Source organism: Calonectris borealis, chromosome 4 (assembly GCF_964195595.1).
Source record: "Calonectris borealis chromosome 4, bCalBor7.hap1.2, whole genome shotgun sequence".
NCBI classification, from domain to species: domain Eukaryota; kingdom Metazoa; phylum Chordata; class Aves; order Procellariiformes; family Procellariidae; genus Calonectris; species Calonectris borealis.
Window position 1 is genome coordinate 34,670,946 of NC_134315.1, and position 21,619 is coordinate 34,692,564.

The 21,619-nt window shown below is 40.0% G+C and overlaps 1 protein-coding gene across 3 annotated transcripts; it reads right to left on the reverse strand.

The window, feature by feature from the left end:
• Positions 1-340: 340 nt before the first annotated feature.
• On the reverse strand, positions 341-17,932 carry ASAH1 (N-acylsphingosine amidohydrolase 1). 3 transcript variants are annotated; one of them, XM_075149209.1, is made up of 14 exons: positions 17,860-17,932; positions 11,155-11,201; positions 10,874-10,964; positions 9,547-9,633; positions 8,512-8,590; positions 7,527-7,601; positions 6,667-6,712; positions 5,090-5,234; positions 3,847-3,901; positions 3,559-3,640; positions 2,807-2,938; positions 2,451-2,574; positions 1,847-1,903; positions 341-1,183 (listed from the first exon to the last, which is right to left on the reverse strand). In XM_075149209.1, the coding sequence occupies exons 3-14, from the start codon at positions 10,892-10,894 to the stop codon at positions 1,094-1,096; spliced, it is 993 nt and encodes a 330-aa protein (XP_075005310.1). In that variant the 5' UTR covers positions 10,895-10,964; positions 11,155-11,201; positions 17,860-17,932; the 3' UTR covers positions 341-1,093. The 3 variants fall into 3 exon arrangements, with proteins under 3 accessions (XP_075005310.1, XP_075005308.1, XP_075005307.1); XM_075149207.1 differs by lacking the exon at positions 17,860-17,932 and adding an exon at positions 16,182-16,336; XM_075149206.1 differs by lacking the exon at positions 17,860-17,932 and adding an exon at positions 12,050-12,145.
• Positions 17,933-21,619: the final 3,687 nt, after the last annotated feature.

Genomic DNA, 21,619 nt, shown 5'->3' on the forward strand with positions numbered 1-21,619 from the left:
CTTCCTAGGATATTAGGGTGCCTGTACTTCCCTCTCTTTCTAAAGGACCTTTACTTTCTTAATTTGAATTCTGGCCAATGGTGTAGTCTGACGTGGCTTCCCTCCCCCACTTTCCAAAAACCAAAATCCCCCCAAACAACCCAACCACTATTAGTAGTTGGCTACTTCCCATTACGGTAAGAGCTTTAACTGTCAGTTTAAGAAAGCAAGCTGTTTTTCAGACACTGTTAAAATCAGTCTATTTGGAAGTGAATGCCTTTTCTGCCATGTGATATGTCACATGCATGGGGACTTCCACTGAGTTATGAAATCAGTGCATGTGTACTTTGGTCAAAGAAAGTAGTTCTTAAGAATATTTATTGTATTAGTGTTTATTTTTTTTGAGACAACAGAAAAATCTGTATTAAAAAAAAATTGTTAATAGGCCAAGAAAGAGCTCCAGCAAAAGGTCTATAAATCAGTGAAAAGACATTTTTTGGCTCAGATCTCATTTTTGGTATTTCCCCAAGACCTTGTTTCTGTGACTAGATATGACATTTGGTAGGTTATTTTACAACAGGGCATCTTAGATATATCCTCATATTGGACCAGAACACTAGCAATTCATCTTAAGTGCTTAGGAAAGAATAACAGAACTGTACTGTCCCAAGTGGCCTTCTAATACCCAATTCTTTTTCATGCTTGGTAGGTGCCATTTTAACTCATGTGTGCTTTAGAAGTATTTTAATCTAAAAAAAACCCCAACCAAACAACAAAAAATAACAAACCCAGAAACCAACAACCAACCAAACCAAGAATACTGTCAAGACTGAAGAGATCTAGAGCTAACTGCTGAATTCATTTGGTAGAAAGGGCTGAAATCAAACCAGACATACGTTAGTATAAATTTCTCGTCAGCAGAACTGCTGATCAGAAAGCAAGAAAGTCCAATGTGCAATAGGGTCCTCCATTGTTAGAAGCTCATTGACATTTCTATATAGCCATTAGATTTCTGAAGAAAGGAGTTAGGCTGAGGAATCTTCTTCCAGCAGTATTTTTTCTTGGAGGACCTCCAATTCAGACAAGCAGCTTCCAACATAGGAAAAGTACAGGACTACCAAGGACTACAGGGATCTGGGCATTCCCGCAGGTAAGTCTCTGTATGACCATTATACACCTCCATCAGCGTTGTGCACACAGTCAGCTAACAGGCAGGTGGGAGGAAGAAGAAGAAAAAAAAAAAAAGCAAGCCTCGTTACAGTGAAAAACTGTCTCTGATACTAGCTGAACAGTTCAACTAAAATGAGCATTTATCTTATTTAGTCAACAACATGCAAGTATGAATAGCTTGTGTCCTCAGCAAAGAATGCTGCCTCTACTGAATATAGTACCTAAACTTCTCATCCGAAAACTCTTCTCACCCCTTTAGATTTCCTGGATTTTTTTAAACACCAAAACCTCAAGTTCAGAGTAAAGCATCTTCTGCTGCAAGAAGAATGTCACTGTAGTATGTGTAAACCATGAGGTATATTAACTTGTTTCATGCTACTTATAAGGGCGTGTATCACAGGTTAACTCAGGTTAGAAGGGTCCTTAAGATGTCTGTAGTGCGAATGCTGCCTCAAACCAGAGCCAGCTTTGAGGAAAGTGCTCAGGCTACTCGGAGCTTTAAAGCTGCAGGGCCTTTGGAAAACAGCTATTCCAGCAATTACATTTTGCTTTTACAAAGTAATGTGGAATTTGTTTTTAGGTGCATGTTTTCACCTAAAAAACCCCTGAATGTACCACTGTGACCTCCTCCTTAGACGTACAGTAGTTAGTGGTCCACCCCCCCACTCTAAACTTTCTGCAAAAATAGAAGCATTACCTTATTGAGGACAGGCTTTGTGGAGAGAACGTCATAAATTGCTGGTAAGGAGATGTTCTGAAAGAAAATAATACATTGATGTTAATGGACATTAACCTGTTAGTGTAAATGCTGAGAACTGTAACTTTTTACTGCTCAATTAGATAATAAGATAACGCTTTAAGAGTACATCTTGAGATCAGAAGAACACGGGTTGCAAAAACTTGAGCAGACCAGATCTCAGTACAGCATGGGACACTTGAGTGTCAGTGTTTGCTGCCTGAAGTGTGTGTTTGAATTTCACTGATGATAAAACAGCTCAGGAAACAATGAAACTTTCTCTCAAAGTATCTCCAGGTTTATCCCCCTGCATACGCAGCTGCAGAAAACGCTTGCAGGAAACCCACCTAGATGAAGAGAAAGCCTAAAACTAAGAAACATTCGTGTAAAGAACCACCTGGTACTTTCTTACCCAAAAGCACAGACAAATCGTCACAAAACCGCTAGCCACTTCTGTCGTTACAGCTGTGCTTGCAAACACCCTTAATGCTCCTGGCTGTGTCAGACCAGCACTGTAACTTGGGAGTTTCAAACCAGCAAGATGAGGTATTCAGAGGATGTTTACCTCTTGCATTGTCTGGTTCAGGCATTTCATTGCAGGTGTTCTACGATTATCCAAGATTAGTGGAGGCTTCCAGCGATCGTAGTTTGTTTCTAACACGTACCACGTGCCTTTCTTGATATCAAGGCTGGAAAAGAGGTATATGTTTGTGTTTTGCTTCTCTAAGTATATAGCAAGTACATAAATAGTACATACTATACACCGCCAGATTTTTTTTAGGCTTGCTGTGGTATTTTTCGATGATGCTAAAGAAGTGAGTTCTTGCACAACAGAAGTCACAAGAAACATAGGACACAATTGTTGGTGGAACCTGTCCTCTTCTGGAAGGCTGAGTCAAGTGTCAGGTCAAGCATACTCACTCCCAGATATCCAGAGCAGCTGTCCTGGAACGAGTTATCACACACCCTTCTCCAGAATTTTTTCCACCCAGTATAAAGTAAGCTGGAGCCAGCAGTCTTGTTTTTGCCAGTTTGTCTTTTGCATCCTGGTAACTGCAGATAACAAAGTAGTGTTGGACTATTAAACGCTATAAATGGTTCAAGTACTGAAGAAAGAGTTTCGCAGACCCAGGAAAAGTTTCGGTAGTTACACCTTTCTTCCCCTTTCATGCACATATGAGGAGATTGTATCACAATGAAGGAACACATTTAAGCAAAGCTCCTTCACTCACTTTGTACTTAAAGTATGGTTGTTGAGAGATGCTCTTTGCCCTTTTTCTACATTTAGAAGAGGAACAAAATGATGACATGCTGTGTCATATTCCATCTACTTCATTTACCGCATGAGCGCTTTGTTTCTGTTTACTTCCTATAATACACCACTACCTGTTGGATGTGTTTTGATTCAGAATGCTGTTACGCATTCAGATACCACTACGTTCATTAGAAAAAAAAAATATCTGAGAAAACAATTTGAGGAGTTTTAAGGGATCATGTGTGATGCCTCCCCCGCCACCAGAGTACCAGCAAACCCAGAACTATTTAATGTTAAGGCTTCTAGGAAGATATCTGTATCATTAGATATAGCATACATCTACAGTATTCATGCCAGTTGAAAGCAAAGCAGATTAAAGCAGTAGAATATTTGGGGGAGAGGGGGTGGGGCGGAGTACCTTGTAGCATTCTCTAATACTGTTCTTGTAAGAAAGCCCATCCACATACCATCTCTTCTACCAAGAAACCATTCGAAGATTCCTGCAAAATACCACTGGTTACAATAATTTGTTTTCAGAAGGTCTACTCATGCTGTTCTAACTTTCACAGCCTTTAAAATGAACTGTGTTTTATCTTACTCATCTGGAATCTTTTCACCATTTGTATGCCTGTTTATTAAGGTAGCTGGTATGCCCAAGGTCTGGAAAACTTGTACAGAAATAATGAAAGAAATCAACATTACTCACCAACATAACCACCATCAAGACTGAAACGCTCATTCATTGTCAGAGTGAACAAGTCCTGAAAAGCATTAAACAAGTCAACCTTCATCCACTGCTAGCCCATTAATACCAGTAATAAACAAGAGGCAGCATTACAATTTACATGCCAATTGAGCTTCTTGTTTGTTAGACTCTTCCCCTTTGAGTAATGGGCTCTCCATGCAGAGAAAAAACTGATTTATCACTGCTTGAGTGGATAGATAATTCATAGTTTTCTGACGTGGCATAGCAATCCAGCAAACCATGCTTTTATGCTAAGCAAGTCAAGCCTGTGGCCATTTTTCTCTTGGTCCTTGTTGCATCACTGAATTACCAGTTTTCCTTTCCCTGCTGTACGTGACCTTCTTCTCAGACCTCTGAATACTATTCTAGTTTGAAGGCAGATTTTTAAGTACACCCTGATATGTTATTGCTGTTCACATGGGCATGCAGCTGTACACAATTCAATCCGTGCTACTTGCAACATGCAATTCAAACTCAAATCCCAGTCTTCTCCAACTAGCGTTTCTTTCAGAGGAAAGTGAAGTTCAGCCACCCCGGATCATTTTTAGAATGGACTCTTCCCAATTTATTTGACCAGAAGACAAAAATAAATGCATACAATGCAGGGATTTATGCCAGAAACACTCTGCTATGAAAAGGGCCACCTATAATAGAGCATAAAGGCAGAGCATGTAGAAAAGGAAGAGTTGTGGTAAGCTGGAGACTCTGGTATAGTTCTGTGCTGCTGGTTTTTAAGATGTAGATAAAACACAGATTTCGGGTGCCTGTTAAAAAAAAAAAAAAAAAACACTTGCAATGTAGGACTCCTTTTCCAAGAAGGATTGGAGAAAGAATTAAAATAGCACAAGTATGCCGTTTCACCTCTGGGATCACAGCAATATTTATTTGTTAGCAAAAAACTCCAACCATTTGAGCACTTTATATTCACTCCTGTTCGTATTCAGAATTCAACATTGTTTTTAAGAATTGTCCAAACATAAATATTTAATTTAGGCAATCTCCTTTTACAAGAAGGAGTGCAGCATTGTTTTATTTTACCTTTTTTCAAATAGCTATACTGTGTACCAGAACAATTAAGAGATCATTTATTAAAAAACATCCCAAGGCAGAGGATGAAAGCAGGAAAATTAAAAAAAAAAAAAAATCCTAAAGGAAAATCTGAAGCATTATTAACAAATTGACAAGCCCCCCTCCCCATACTTACTGGTTTGACTCCAGACACCATGCCTATGTATCCTGCAAAATTTGTAGACCTGAATACTGTTTTGTTGTTTCTCTGGAAGTCCAAGTTTACCACTATAGGCTTCAGCTCCCGAGTTAAAGTCCAGGAATTATTTTTAACATCCCACCTGCAGAAGACAGTACAGCATTTGAAACTTCCCTCCCTCGGTAGCTTTTAAAACTTCCCTTCACAGCACGCAGAGTTCCTGTGTGTGATGCCTGTCCTCTGATCTTACTCATGTCAGCCAACACCACTGCTCAGTAGTTACCTGAGCAGCACCAGCAAGGGACAACTAGGAAGTCTAAACGCATAGGCAGTCAGTGAAAAGAACCAAGTTTTGTTCGAACCAAGAGCATATACGCTACTCAGCATTTAACAGCACCGCCATTATGGCTGGTTTGTTTGGAACACACGTAACTTTGTTCTATTCCTGCTGGCAAAGGGAGGCTGCTACAGGTACTGCCTGTGACACCAAACCTACTGTATTCTGAAAGCATGTGTAGCTTGTTCTGCAGCAGAACGAGCCGGTTCCCTCAAATTCTTACTTTTCAAAGGGAGAAAACAAACCACATACTACTGGCTTTACACGAAGGGAAGTTCCAATTCTAGTTTGTAAGGTAAGAACAGTTTGTAGGCAAGAGGGTACTAAAGAACACTTAGCAGACCATTAAATTCTCTGGAAACAATCCGGGTTCTGGGAACAGCTTTGAAAGTTGCCTTAATTTTCAGGGACCATGTTCCCAGTATTTCTGGCAAGTGAGAGAAGTTCAACACAAGCCAAACCAAGGGACAGGAGGAGTCACAGTTGACAACATTTGAGTTTTTGATAGGTAGGTAAGAATTTTAATGAAGATGGACATTTAAATTCCATCTGGGCATTGAGAGTCATCTGGATGAATGATGTTACAAAATATAATAAAAGCAAACACTGAACTACATGATCGCGAGGTATGAAATGAGAACTGAAAGAGAATCCAGTGCTGGGCAACAAACTACTGAGTTTGTATCCAAATGAATGATAAGGTTAGATCAGCGGAATACAAATCACTGGCTTCTGAGTAGAAATGATGAATGATGGGAGGTCCCAGTAGAGCACAGTACAGTAAAGTACAGTAACTAGGCGGACAATTGGGAAAAAAACCACCATAAAAACAAGCCCAAATCCAATCCACATTTCACTGCATACACTAAAATTGATGCTTCTGCCTCATCACGTAAAGAACAAGATATACCGCGCCTCAGAGACAAGGTTACATGGACTGTTCTTTGGTTCGAGACAGTTTTAACTGAAGCTGAAAAAACAGTAAGTAACACTGAGCACAACTGTTTTACAAAGTCATTCCCAACAAGCTCAGAGTAGTTTGACCTAAGATCAGCAGAACAATCCTTTTGTTCATTTTAGCCTTTTTTCATAACATACAATGCAGAATTACTTGTCACAGTCTTAACAACATCCAATTCATCATTTAGACTCAAAGAATGCATGTAGAAATTTCAAGTTCAGCTAGCTTTTTCTTTGGGTTTAAAAAAAAAAAAAAGGCACAAGTTTAGGTACTTACCCAAGAAAGAGTCCAAAATCCAAGTTTCTGGCATGGTACAGCTTCCCTACATAACAATAAATAAATCAATCAATACAATTTTCTAAAGAAAGAGACATAAATTTCAGCTTAGAAAACCAGGAAATGAGTAAGCAGGAAAAATACCTGGGAAAGTAAGCAGGGAAAATACCACTGTCTAGTTGCTCTTTTCATAAGCACAGAAAAACGGTAGAGTTTTCTGGATCAGAGAAGTGTTTTGCCATAATTGAAATCAAGTAATCTTGTAAACTGCTGTCCATCTCACTCTCAGATGCTTTCCACATTATCTTAATGCAATGGTAATACCTTGAGCTACCTCTAAAAGTGAGACGTTTGTAAGCCCTCTGAGAATCCCTCAGAAATTTCCTAAGCTGGAACAGGTGCAGACAAGGGCTGCAGAACTCAGTACGAGAATGAGTGAGTCTCTTTTCTTAAAACAGACTATCCATTTTCTCTAGCACCATACATATGTGATAGCTAGAAACTAGATGCAAAATGGATTGCGCTAGAATCCGTCATGGCACTGAGAAAGTATCAGGTGTCTGGCTCGTGTTTCTTTCCCCTAGGAAAATAAATGTCACCTATTAAAAAAACCAAAAAACCCACAAAAAAACCCCAACAAAACCAAAACCAAAGCATCTTTGAAAGTACTTTTTCCTTTTTTTTAACCTAAGACACCACTGATTTCTTATTCTCTTCTCAAGGAATATCTTTTTATTATCGTCATCTAGTCTCTTGTACTAGACCTTCTTGCCTGCAGTTTAGAAGGACTATGTTTGTATAATTAAGGTGGACCCTCTCCTATATAAGAGAAAACTTGACACTATTCTGGGTTGCATTACCTGTTTTATCTTCCGCCACTATTGATGTACATACAGTAAAAATTTCATAAAAGATGTTAAAAATAACAATTTCCCCTGGAACAAAAAGAAACAAAGTTCAATAGTTTGAAACTTTTGACACGAACAGAAAAAAATGGTTAGAAGAAAGCATACTGCAAAGTTCAGCATTCTATATTATTTCTCTTAAGAATTTCTGTTTAAATCTCATTTGACCTTTGAAATGACCGCTTCAGCAAAATCAAGAGCGTTCTGAAAGGCAAACAGAAGGATCAGAATCCCTTGGCCTTCTGCCTTACCATACAGAAAGCTGACAGTCATTGCTACTTCCTCCTCTGGAAACCTCAAAACAAGCGATAAAATTCACTTTAAAGAATAAAGCTGCTATGTGTACCACTATTCACATATAAGAGCTGCTGACTAGCACCAGGTGTACTGCTCCTGTATGAGGGAAGCAGTGGAAGCAGGTCTATGGACCTTCTCTGTCTCAATTCTGGAAGAATTCAGTGTCTATTTCTCACCTGGAATTGCATTCTTTTGCAGGAGGTGCGGAAGGAGAGCAGGAGGGTGTGGCAAGGATCACAAGGGAAAGCAAGCACAGCATGAAACTGAGCCTTGCCTTCTTGGTATGTCAACAGCAGACAAACAGCTGAATGGGAAGCCAATGAGAATCAAAGATGGCCCCAAATTTTGGCGCACGGGAGCTGAGACTCACTCCAGTTCCCAAAACTCAGGAGCGAGAAGCTACAGCTCTACCGAGAAGTCCCAGCCTGATGAAAGGCTTATGTGATTTATTGCCATTCTCCTCTAAAATACTGTTTTCATTTAGTGTGAGATGCAATTTATTGCTGTATCTACTTAATTAATGATTTATTTGTTAAATTCACAGATGACTACAACTATACTGCAGATTGGTACACATACTAGTTTTAAACAAGTCTGGATTCCTAGTTTTCCACTACATTAATAAAGTGTTGGAAGCTATTACCCAAAGGAATCCCAGATGAATTTGCAATCCCTTGGAGTTCTTCATTGAAAGGATAAGGAAGCGTGGCGGTCAGATGAACCTGAAAGGAAAAGTTTTATATGTTGTTTGTGAAAACTAATGCTATTTTGTTAGTTAAAACAAACTTCTCCCCAAGAAGTACATCCTTCTCACAATTGAGTATTTAATTCTTCTGCAGCCTGTAGAACTTGAGGATGTTTGTAGAGCACTTGGAAGACAAGTACATACTTAGAGAAAGTAAAAACTATTACTTATCAAAATACTGACATGTGACAACGGAGATTAGCACAGTATCTTAATTATTGTTAGCAGCAATAGACAGAACAGAGTGAAGTAGGACTCTTATATGTTAAGAGCTCAACTGGAACTGAGCTTGACGTCAGTATTTAAGGGAATCCCTAATTTTCACACATTGATATGACTATCTGTACATGCTACCTTCATGCCAACTCCACTCAGGCATACAGGGATACAAATGAACTGTGGCCAGCATGACCTGTTTACAGGCTGCTGTAAATAAAGATGGGGGACAGATTTGACCTTATGCTGTCTCTAGCACTACATTGTTTTCCTCTGATTCAATGCCTATTTTAATCAGAACCAAATTATTTTTTAAGATGAGGCCTGGCCAAAGTTGCCCCTGTAATCAGACATTTATTACAGCTTTCAAAACCTGATTTTATTCTGCTGTTTAAAAGGAGTTGAACATGGCAAAGAGAATTTCAGTGAAGTGTTTTGCTACAGTGTCAGCAGCATGTATGTCTGGCATGACTAATCCAAACTTGAAAAGATCTTAGAAAAAATTAGAGGAGGAAGAGACAGATGCTGTTTAGGTTTGATGGTTTCAGAGTAACTCAGAGTAGGCAAGAAGGCAAAATTTCAGACTAACTCTTCAAAACAGCATTTTTGTTCTGGAAGTGGAAGAATTATCACTTGTAAAGTTCTTAATTGCCACATTTAGTAGCATTCTAAAGTCAGATCGTACAGTAATAAAATAATTAAGCTGAAAATACTTACTATTTTCTTATCCACTATGTCAACAACTTTGCCGCTGGGGAAGAAGGTATTTGCTATATCTTTAATATTCTGGACCACAGTCTTCAGCTAAAAAGAACAAGGGCTTTTATTGAATAGAAGACCTTGAGCATAAGAATTGCTAAAATACTAACAGAACTCCTTCACATACTTTTCAAAAAAAGATCTTATTGAAAAAATACGTATTTAAAGAAAGTGCTAAATGTGGTGTTCTTGGTGAGAAAAACACGCCCAACTCCCCATTAAAGAGACACTCTTCAAGCTTTATTCAAAAAACTTTCTAGATTAGCTCTGACATGTCCCTCTACCAGAGAAAACGAATTACAGGAAAAAGCCACCCTCGTTTTCTGTTCCTTTGATCACATTTTAATACTCTGCACTCTTCTGTCTTTAAAAATGTTAATTAAAAGCTTTTTGCTTAAGCACTGATGTTTTTGAAGCCAAAAAGACTCAATGAATTTCTTGTAAAAGTATGTGCTTTCCATTTGTGACATGTGAATGGCCACAAATAGAGTTCTACGTGATCTAACTCCAAAGTACATGAGAGATAAAACTTTTCAGAATTTAAGGTGCAACCTGAAGCTTCCAACGCCCATTGGCTTAAATGAAACTTAAAATAAATACTGCGGTGTAAGTAGAATTTGTTTGGCTTTCAGAGTTGAAAGGTCAAAGTCAGCGGGGATATAGCAAAAAACCCTGGCCTTTTTTGAGAAATTAAGCATTACTGAATTGAATTTTCAGCAACCTTCAGAAGAACAGCTGTTATAAGTAGTTTGAAATAGGCTTGAGTATTTTTAAAATTATTTCTGCTGTGTAAACACCTGTGCTGCAACCAGCATCCCTGAAAAGGGCAGGAAGTTCTTCATTTGCCCCTTGCCATTTCATCACCTCATGCAGCGTATTGAGAGAAGCAGGGATGTGTAGAGAAGAAGGGATGCTGCCTCAGTTTCACTTCAGTTTACTGAGGCTGTCCCTTTGGTGTACTCCTCCCCCTTCATTCTGTATTACTTCATGACTAAAGAGCTTTGATAAATGAAAGCCACCTTTATGCCGCACCGTTTTTGATTCCTCTACATCCCAAACATCAGTGCTCCTATACTTGATGCTGTTAGCTCAAGCGTTGAACAGAAAAAAGTTTTACTCAAGCAAGTATTTTAGTCTAGAATCATATTTAAAAAGTCAACCAGAAATATTATCCCTTTCAGAGAATTTTAACACAGGTATTCCTTTCCAAACCTTTTTTCAAAATAAAAGGCCATGTGCTAGTTTTATACCTGCTAAGCTTCAAAGCAAACTCTACATTTCATACCTCTGTCTTTTTGTCGTGCATCAAGTTATCCCATCTTTTGCTGGGAGGTAAATCAAGATTTATGACATATGTGGGTACATTCCCTTTGAACCTGAAACATAAGTACCAGAATTCAAATTTAAAGAAGGCTTTGAAAAAACTTTTGACAAAATAGGTGCTTCCCACCTGTAACTGGCATTTTCTAGATCTGCAACAGGTAAAAGTTACAAAATAAACCTGTTCAGACTTGCAAATCACTACTTTTCTGTAATTTGTTAGACAAGTTGAATCAGATTACTTACGTTGGTCCTGAAGGAGGGTAGGTTTTACTCCTGCACTCTTCTCCATACTGTAGAGACAGTGAAACATTACTATTTAGCTTCTTTGTTAAAACACTTTATTATTCTAGCAGACCTAGTTTTGAATTAAACCTTTAGGACTAGTCAGCTAATTCAATTCATGATGATTTGATAATAAAGGGAGAGAAAGTCTTGGGACTTTGGGAAGGTTGCAGAGGAGAATACAAGAGGTAGGGGGCAAACAGCAACTTCCCCAGGCTGTCTGACCTTCAGAAAACTTGCTTAATGTAGTCAAGGCAAGCACAAGTTTATGATAAATATACTAACCCATTTTTACTCAGTGTGATTCAATGAAGAGCACTTCAAAAGTATATTCTTTAGACAAGTTCAGAAACCTTAAATCTCAGAATGGACCAATTTGTTCTGTTCGTTCAATTCATAATCTCATTTTATAGCATCATTCATAATTATGCTTAGTGTTAAGCTTCATCATGTAGCTGGGGCAGAGAAAGCACACTGAACTTTGGGCAAATTACTCAGCCGGAGGAATGAGCTATACGGCATGACCTTTTATTTAGTGTGGAGAAGTGCTTCTGAACCACTGCTAAATATTATGAGAGGCGCATTTCAGGAATATAACTAAAAACTAGTCACCTTCATTCCTGTAAGCACGGCTAGTTACAAATGAAAGTTTGAGAACTATATTTAGGCATACTCAAAGTGAATACAAGGGCGTTTTCCCATCAATTACATAAAGCATGCATATACATACATAAACATATGCATATACATGCCACAATTATAATTGCATGTTTTACCCAGTGAAATACAAGCAAATGCCTACTAGCTGCACTTGTGCTTCGAGCTGAGAGCAGACCAGATTTGGTCCCCGAGTTACCTGAGCAATCAGTAAGCTTCTAACAGGCCAGTATGTCCCACTAGGAACAAGGAAAGGTACACATGCTATTTGGGAGTCCATAAAAAGGCTCCCAAAGCACAAGAGTTTGGGAGACAGAAGAGAAACAAAAATATGTAGGGATCCTTCCACCACTTCCCCCCGCTTCCCACCCTCGATTTCCAGTATTTATTTGGCTGTACTTTACTAGTGTGTCTTTATAATGCATTCTGGCTGCAGTAAAAACTGAGACAAGATCTCTAGCAGCTACGTATCTGCGACAAACAAGCTAACTAATGTCCACGTTCTCTTTGGGCTAATCATATTATCTGTTTTTAATGCATTAATCTGAAAACACAATGTCTTACACAATGCCACGGACTTTAAACACTGGCATAATTTGTTACGACTGGAAACAGGAATTTTAAAGTGGGATTGGTTTCTGTGTGTTATCACGTGTTTTCTTTTTATATTGTTTCCAGTAGCTGGGAGAAAGCATGAGATGAATTTTGGTTTTCCTACACAGGAGACGAAGGTATAGGACCAGCAGCTATGTGTTTCCTAGATTTCACTGCGGTGCAGTTACAACCTTTGCATAGCTGGAACAAAAGGTCAAACACAAGAGGCCATTTAATTTTCAAAATGAGGATGTTTCAAAACAGGGAGGGTAGGGGAGGATATCAGATGACTAATTAGGCAACAAAAGTCAGAGGCTTCGTGCAAAGCCAAGTAAATACTTAACAGTATGAATGCAATTGTCTTGTGAAATTTTCCATCCTGCAGTACTAAAATCAATCAGAAAAAGTGACATTACATATACATCCTACTGCAATGGATGCACAGATTTGGACCTTTGGGAAATATCCGCTGTCAAAATACGCTCCTTGACAGATAAAGCCTCTAACAAAAAATTACCCAAAATGGATGAAAGTTCAGTTGATCTGTCAGTACAGCCCATGCGTACACAGAGGAAACAGTGGTGACCATGCAAACTGATTTCAGAGGATTTTAAATGATGTTCCGGGTGCTAAATGTTATGTCACTCCTGATACTCTCTCCTGAGATTTTAATCTTGTATTTGAAGCTATTTTTATCTTCCCAGCCCTTTGCAACCTAAGCCACAAAAGAGGTGGGGAAAGCGACAGTTAAAGGAAGAGTTAAGGGAGAGATACAGAGAAAATGCTCCCTCCTTACATGTCAGCAATTTTAGACTTCTCACCTGTCTACGTATAAAGCAAGCTAAAGAAACCAAAAATCCCCAAAAAACCCTGTATAACTGCTAGCATTGATTGAGATATCTGAAGAAAGCCAAGATTATTAACAATTTCTTTAGGTAAACTATTATATGCTAGCACATAAGCAGTAATTTAAAAAGATGTCAAGACAACCAGAAAACTAGAAATGTTTTGGGTTTTTTTTTTTTACACAAAGTTCTAACAAGGAACAAAAAAATTGTTACCTTTTGCAATCAGCTAAAGATTAACGGCAAACTCTTCTGACAAGGTAAAAAGAAAAAAAGACACCTAAAATTTTCTTACAGCAACAGAGAAACCACCAAGCACTTTCTATCACCGCACTGAAATAAGCAGCTATGAAGTTACTGCTGTGATCAGCGAGATCCTCCCTTCTGCAGAGGCTTGACACTGAACAGGAGCAATAAATAATGTCCGACAGACGCAGGAGCAGCCTTCCAGCACGAAACGATTGCCTTGAGTTTCCAATGTGACAAGCCAGAGGTGGTCTCCTAGAAAGAGCCAGCAGAAGCTGGCTCCAAACAGGAGGTCATCACTATAAACTGGCTTTTCAAACATGCATTGAACCCCCTAGGAGGAATACAGCTATTCTTGAACAGTGATTAAATGCGCTCTTCTTTTTTTTTTTTTAAATCGCCTGTTACTAGTAGGTTGCATATTTTGATTATCTGATGTACTGCTGACTTTCGAACTTGCATGTACTTAATGATACAAAAATGGATGCGTGGCAGCATAGGATCAAAATACTAAAAGAAAGAGAACACAGTGGAGGAGAAAGAGAACATGGTATGGGGAAAGATGGAAATAATAAGAAAAAATGGAAGTATTTATATTATGACCGATCGTATGAAAAAAAAGTAGAGTAGAACAGGAACCAAACAGCTAGCAAACTGTCAAGATGAATTGCTACCTGGAAAAAAATATCAAGTAATACAGTTATTTTTCACTGCAGTAGAGAAAATTCATGCCGAGTTAATGACTGCTGAGTAAACATTTTAAAACCAAACCTGATTTCATTAATATGCAATAGGCTGAATGTAGCTTGTCTAGGCTAAAGAATGCCAGCACTTTCTTTATTACCCTCAAAAATATTTTTGAGGTGGACCACCTCTGGCATCCTTCCTTAATATTCAGTGTTTCTCATCTTCATATTTAAAAATAAATATAAAATGACCTTTTTGAGCTATGAAATACAATTCCATAGTTTAAGGACATGGCATTCAATCTCTTTCAGACAAAGTAATCTGTTATATTCAGCATCTTTTGGTCTATGAACTCTGTGGTCTAGCACACTTTTCTCTCTGCTCCTCTTCCCTACAGCATGATGCCAATGCAGCACTCCGTCGTGCTGCAGCAGTCCCAACGCTGTTCACCTTCCTGACCATAGAAGTTAAGGGTACTTTTGCAGTGCTGAAGAAATGGGGACCAAGCCAATTTGAATTGCAGCTTGGACAAAAGTTCAGTATGGTTGAGGGGGCCTAACTGAAAGCTAAAGGCACTGACACTCTGCACCACTGAAATGTAATTCATGGCATTTAGCTTCCACGTTCTTTGTTAACGAAAAGAAAAGAACCCAAGCAGCTGTACGTAGGAAGACAACAATCGTCATTCATTCTTCGGCAAACGATGCACCCCAGCATCTCAACCGAAAATAAAATATCCAACCCTGGTATCTGCCTGCAGAGCAGCACAACCTGCAACCTGGACACCCAGTGGATATTGTGCAAGTGCGAAGATGTACCAAGTGCAACCAAATGCAAAATCAAGCTCTAATGATAGACTTTGCTGGTAACTGGCACTTTCTCCCCCACTCCACACCCCAGGAAGCTTTTGGCTAAAATTCTGAAGCTGTTTTAAGCTGGAGTTGGCTTACAGTATTGGGAAGCTGCTCTTGGGGGCAAGAATGGGATTGAGTGCACAGAAGAGAAAAGGGCCTAATTCTGTGTAGTCAGGACGCTAAGGGAACACGGGTCATCCAGATGTCCGCAGTCCTCCAAAGCCTTTCCTGCAGTTCTCCCCTCTCCCAAAACATATACTCATTTTCCTGAAATCAATATAATTTGCTAGGAAAAGTCTTAAAGCAAACACAAAATAATATAGGAAGTAGTATGTTCCTAAAATATTGAAAAATGTATTGCAAAAGAATATTTTGAAATCCAGAGATATTTAAAAACCTGTCCTCTGCACAGAGGATGAGGAGATCCAGAAACTGAAGAGATGAAAGGCTGCTTTGCTGCTGCATGAACAAAAAATGCATCAGGAAGCAAGAACAGCTGTTTACATGCCCAGGAGATGAAAGGCAGCCTGTTCCAAATAACCTCCCCCGCCGCCCCGACTTCACAATTCCAGCAAAAGTTAAATATTTCACCTATTCAGTTAAAACAAAGAAACAAACAAAGACACGCCAAGCCCACCTGCTCTACACCTCTCCCCTCGGGTGAAGCTACAGCAAACACACTAAGCAGATTCAAAAGCATATGTACTTTTAGCAAGCTTTTGAGAATAATTGCTTTGGTGTAACATTACGGTATTTATGTTATAGATCTGTATGAAACTGAACGCAGGAATGAGCAAGAACTGTAGAACACACAAGATAAACACCAAGCCTTGTAACCGCAGCCACGGCCGCGCCGGTTGCCAGAGGAGCCATTTAAAAGTCACGAAGTCCGTGAGGGCAGCGAGACGCTACCTTAAATTCACACGCGTCAATTTAAAGGCACGCTTGCCCTCCTGCGTGGGGAAGAGCGGCAGCGGCCAGCTCCCCTCACACCCCCCGGCCCCTCGGGCGGGGCCGGCCGCATCCCACCCCGCCACCTCCCCCAGAGAGGGCTGGGGGCGATCCGATCCGCGCCGTCCCCTTCCCCTCACGTCGCCAGGCTCACCGGGTCGGGCGCCCAGACGAGCTGCGCCACGACGAGCAGCGCGGCGGGCGACAGCAGCGCCCGGCCCCAGCTCGCCATCCTCCTTCCCCGCTCGGCAAGGCGCTTCCCGGTGTGGCGGCCCACATGACACCGCCCCGCCCCGCCTGTCGGAGGAGGGAGGCGGCGGCAGCGGCGGCAGGGCCCTGCCGCCGCCGCCCCGGCCCTGCCGCCGCCGCCCCGGCCCTGCCGCCGCCGCCCCGGCCCTGCCGCCGCCGCCCCGGCCCTGCCGCCGCCGCCCCGGCTCTGCCGCCGCCGCCCAGGCCCTACCGCCGTCGCCCCGGCCCTCCTTTTTATTTTTAATAAAGCAGAGGCATTGACTTTCAGTCATCCTTCCAAAAGAGGGAAGTTCCGCACAGGAAAATCGGAAAGAAAAGCGCCTCTCTTAGGCAGCACTAAGAGCAAACCCGTGGCACCAGTTTTCACTTCGTAAGTAGTGTGATTTTTAATTACTGTGTCCCTGGGAGATTTTAGGCAGGCTTTATGATAATGAGAGAGGCAAGGTAGGCGCCTTCTTGAGGAAGAAGGCGTTTTCTCCACCTTGCCCGCTTAAGAGTGCAGGAAACGGGCAGCTGGAGGGAGTCTCATGGGCAATACCGGGTATGAGCTCCACCAGTCCAAGCACGTTGCCTATTATTTATTCACTGCTATACGTAAATGGTGTATTTGTTGTGATACCAAGTACAAGCCAGCAGAGGAAGAAGGTGCATACTCCAAATAGATTACAATAAAAAGGTATAATTTTAGTGCGAGCAAATGAACGTGTAATGAGTGCATACATTAGCAACAGTTGTTGGAAGCACCACAAATAAATATTAAGAACCTTAAAGGATACCTGTGTTTTTACTTGTATCTTGTGCTTTATGCAGTGCCTGAGACATGTCACATGTTTTTAGACACATAGAAAAGAAGCAATACAGTCTTTAATATCATGACTTAATTGGCTGTGCAATTAACTCTCTTATAAAACAAACTGGGGGTGGCAAGAAAAAGGAGGGAAGTCCTTGGCAGATGGTTGATTGGAAAGCTGTATGGCATTGCAGAAATTAAGAAACAGGAAAGGATAAAAGAAATGCATTGTAAGGTGTGAAAGCCTTGGGCAAAGGGAGGGCGTGCAGCAGCGTGTGGGAAGGAATCAGCTCACAACGTAAGCTTGGAATTGCTCAGAGCTGTAGAGACCAAGGCAGAAAAGCGTTAAGCACTGGTGGAAGAAGATACAGAACCAAACAGGGGATTTAAGCAATGAGGAAAATCACAGCATAATGGGAGACACTTCCGATTTTCATGGGAGTGTCTTTCACAAATAGGAAATCGGGCAGTTTCTATAGGGCCCAGCCATTTTTTTTTTGGTTGAAAACGAATACCTGTAAGACAGTAACTCTGTATTTACTTGCAGGTACCTGAATATCCTATTATGGTCTACGGAAGAAATAGCCAGATTAAGTTGGTCCTGTTATTTTCTAAACACCTGGAGCCCCTTTTGCTCAGATTTAGTTTCTGGAGCAGACAGTTTTTAGGTGCTTTACTATCTTTAGGACATCTTTAACAGCAGAAAACAAACAACTTTGGAAAATGAAAAACTCTTTCTGAATGCTCTGATATCAAAATTATGCCATGGTCACATTACACATTCACAACTTACTTTTTTGAAGTCTCTTCGTACTTTTGGTTTAGTTCTTTCACCAGTAAAGAAATTCTAAGTTTAAGGAATAGTCAATATTCTTCAGTCCGTGTGTTTCTCTGACTATGGTTATTCTGCTGTGTTCCTATCAGAACGCCTCGTCTCCAGGGTCCACACCAGTACTTTAGGTCCTCCATTTTGTTGTCTAGGTTTCTTCTATCAGTTTTCAAAAATCTAAGTCAGAAAAAAAAAGCTTCTTAAGATGTGCAGTTTACTCGTTAACTGCACTACCTGACAGCTGGTGTCACTGATACCTAGTACTTCATGTCCACCCTTCTGCTTTCTCACACTCATCTATCCAGTACTGTATTACCACTCCCCAGACCCGTTCCTTCCTCCAGAAGTAGAGGCTGCACAAATTACTTCCCCTTTTCTCTGTTTCAGTTAAAGGAAAGCTCTTTGTCCTAACGCTACTGCCAGGACATAGTAACACCAAGAAGACTCCATGAATACTTCCAGTGGGAAAATATCCAATGGACTCATAGCAACAGTTTAATACACATACTGATCTTCACTGTTTTGTCATACCTTTGATTTCCTTTCCTGTGACTAAAATTCCAGTGAATTCCCCAGGCCTTTGCTTCTGTGTTATCTCAGGACACATTTTTTAGCAAGAATCTATGTATCGTTAGTCCCAAAACAGAAGGCAGCCCCATTGCTACTACGATACCCCTATTCCCTGCGAGGCTGCCGCAGTCCTTTGCCAAATCCAGCACTTCCTCTTCTGCTTGGGACAGTCTCATTTCATTTGCTCTGACATTTCTTTTAGTTTTACTTCTTCCTAGCTCTGTAACAAACATGCCTCTCGGTTCCATTTTTCCTTTACTATTACTTACAGCTATTTACAGCGCCTACACCTTGCATTCTCCTATTTACACTGATAAATATGAAATGGAAAATTCCTTTCCACAGCTAATTCTCAGGCTCTTCTTCAGATTCTGAGTACTCCTTTCAGCACCCTTTCCACCAGCATAACAGATTTCTGCTTCCAGCTGCATCCGTGTTTGAGTAATCATTTTTATGAGTTCTACCAGACAGGATTTTATTTAAACAATGTATTCTTGAAAGGAAAAACCGATGCTGTAATATCAGCCTACTTCAACCATCAGCATTCACTTTAGATGCGTTTAAGATTCACAGTGATTGTGGATCAATGACGCCTGCAATGAACTGCCCGATAAATAATTACTCTGGGGCACAGCCGGCTCCTTGTGGTGCTGCCTCTTTCCCAGTGTTTCTGGGAGTAGTTTTGGCAGTAGGCCACTTCCAGGTCCATGATGTTGCAACAGTTGTACATCAGGTTACTTACATTTTTGGGGAAGGACAGGTAGCATGGTACCTACAACCAGAACTACTTAATGAGCCCTAATCCCCAGTCATAGACCAAACAGAGGAGCTCTGGGGAAAAATGAATTACATTTTTTTTCTGTGGTGGCACAACCCACAGCTATGCTGCATTTTCATCCAAGAATTCCTGAGACTCTGGCCAGGAGCATTTGCCAACAGTCATCCACTTATTTCTAGCTTTTGGCCTTCTCCCTGCAAATTCAGGGCTCAAACTTCTGTCAGACCTCCTGAGCACGTGCAATGCATCTTTTCCAACAATACAGAAACTCAAAATACGGCCTTCACTCACCATGGAAAAGGCAGCATAGCCCTCTCCTTTACAAAAATGGAGTCACAGAGCACATGGACAGACACTGCGATTCAAAAGCCTCTAAGCTACATACACAATCAGTTTCATCTGCTTGACCGTTTGTGCTATTGGTAAAAAGCTAAGCCACACATTATGCCTATGTGGCTCTCTCTGATTGAGAGGGTGTTTATTTTTATTTGAGAGCAATCAAGTTATACACAGAGTTCCCTAGAAAAGCCAACTATTCTCTCTCAAGACCACTAAACGCCAGGAAACTTTCTCTCTGGACTACGTCACTGTACAGTCCGTCTCCCAGGGCTTAAGCTATATGGTAAATAGCCTACCATTGGTACTTGGTACTTTATATGTTTAATTTTTCTCAGAGCCAATCCCTTAATACAAGCCAAATATTCACATGTTAAGATTTTATAACTGGGTCATTGATGTCTGAGGGATTTTTAATGCAATTCTGGAGTGAGTTACAACATTAGAATAAAAAAAAATCAGTTCTGCTAATTATAGTTTCTTTTTGAAAATGTTTTAATGCAGACTGTCACTACAAACACATTGATATTCCCAGGAACTTCTTGCTTTGAAAGAATGCGTAGTCAATAGAAACTGATAGGAAACAAAGATAACTTTCAGTCATTCCTGCTATATGGTAAGCTTAAAGAGTAAACTCAAAGTTTTGTACTAGAAATAATATCTGTGAAAACTTTAAAATGAAGCTATTGAACTTGATACTGGTAAAAAGGTCAAGCATTTGATGAGTTTATGTGACTATCTGATACTATTACAATTTGGTTAACAGTATTTCCCGAAATACAATAATCAGATAAATATAGAGGAAAAGACAATTCTCTAGAAAATCATCTAAGTTCAAAAGAACAGCTACAGAGGGATCTTTTGTACCTCTGAAAACTGAGGGGAAAATAAATTCTCGTCTGATAATTTCATTTTACTCTTTTTTTTTTTTCATTCAGTGTAGACCTTGCTTTTATTTAATTTCTCAGCATTCTGTTATAACTTCTATCAGCATTAAAATACAAAACCTTATTGAGCAGCTGGAATGATAGGAAGGTCTCCAAGGATTTGTCCATACAAGAAAGTTACATGCACAACTGTCCCAACATAGTTGCACAAACCAGCTCCCCAGAGAGGGCATTTTGATTTCTCACATAGTATCTTCCTCAACAGAAAAAGCTAAAGTGGGAAGAAAAGGCACTCATTCCAAAATAGATATTCATACAAGGAACTAGTGAGTGTGCCTATTCTTGTAAAATAGGTATTAAATGAACAGTAGGTTTAACAGGTATAAAACAAATAAATTCTACCACCTTAGAGGGAAAAGCCCTGTGGCAAAAATCTCTGTACTCAGTGGGATAGAGCTGTGTATGGAAAGCTTAAAAATGCCATCAGAGAAAGGTTTGGATTTTTGTTTGTTTTTCTAGAAACAAATGAGTTTCTAAGAATCTCTCCGTTACATCATGCATGTGCCCAGCCCATGGAGATTTTCTTCTTTTGGTTCTGTAAAATCTGTATGGGCTATAGCCATATTTTTCTGAATTCTTTGAAAAATAAATGCTTTTATTGCTAACCTCAGCTATAATTTGTTTTCATGCTGAAAAGGCAGTAGAGTTTTAAACAATTATGACATACTTAAATTCTTCATGCTTCTTCGTCAAGACCAACTGCCTATGAAATTAATTAGACTGATATAAATGGCTGTTACTGACTAGATCTGTTCTTCTGCTCTTTTTAGACACATCATTATCTTACATGAGCTTACAGTTTTGTACTATGTGTGCAGTTCAAATTGACAGGTAGGAGAAGCTCCACAGAGACAGTTCAAATTATTACCATAAAAATCCTCAACATTGTTACCAAGTATTCTTTATGACGCAGATTACAGAAGCTGTGGAGAGAGTAAGCAATTGTTCTGACTGCGATAGTTCCTATGGAGATGTTACTGAAAAGCTTCTTGGTAATCAGACCAGACACAGGTAACCATATTTTACATGAGATAATAGAAATGCATATTATACTATGACCTTAAGAAAAGTCCCTGCTGTTTTATTAAACAAA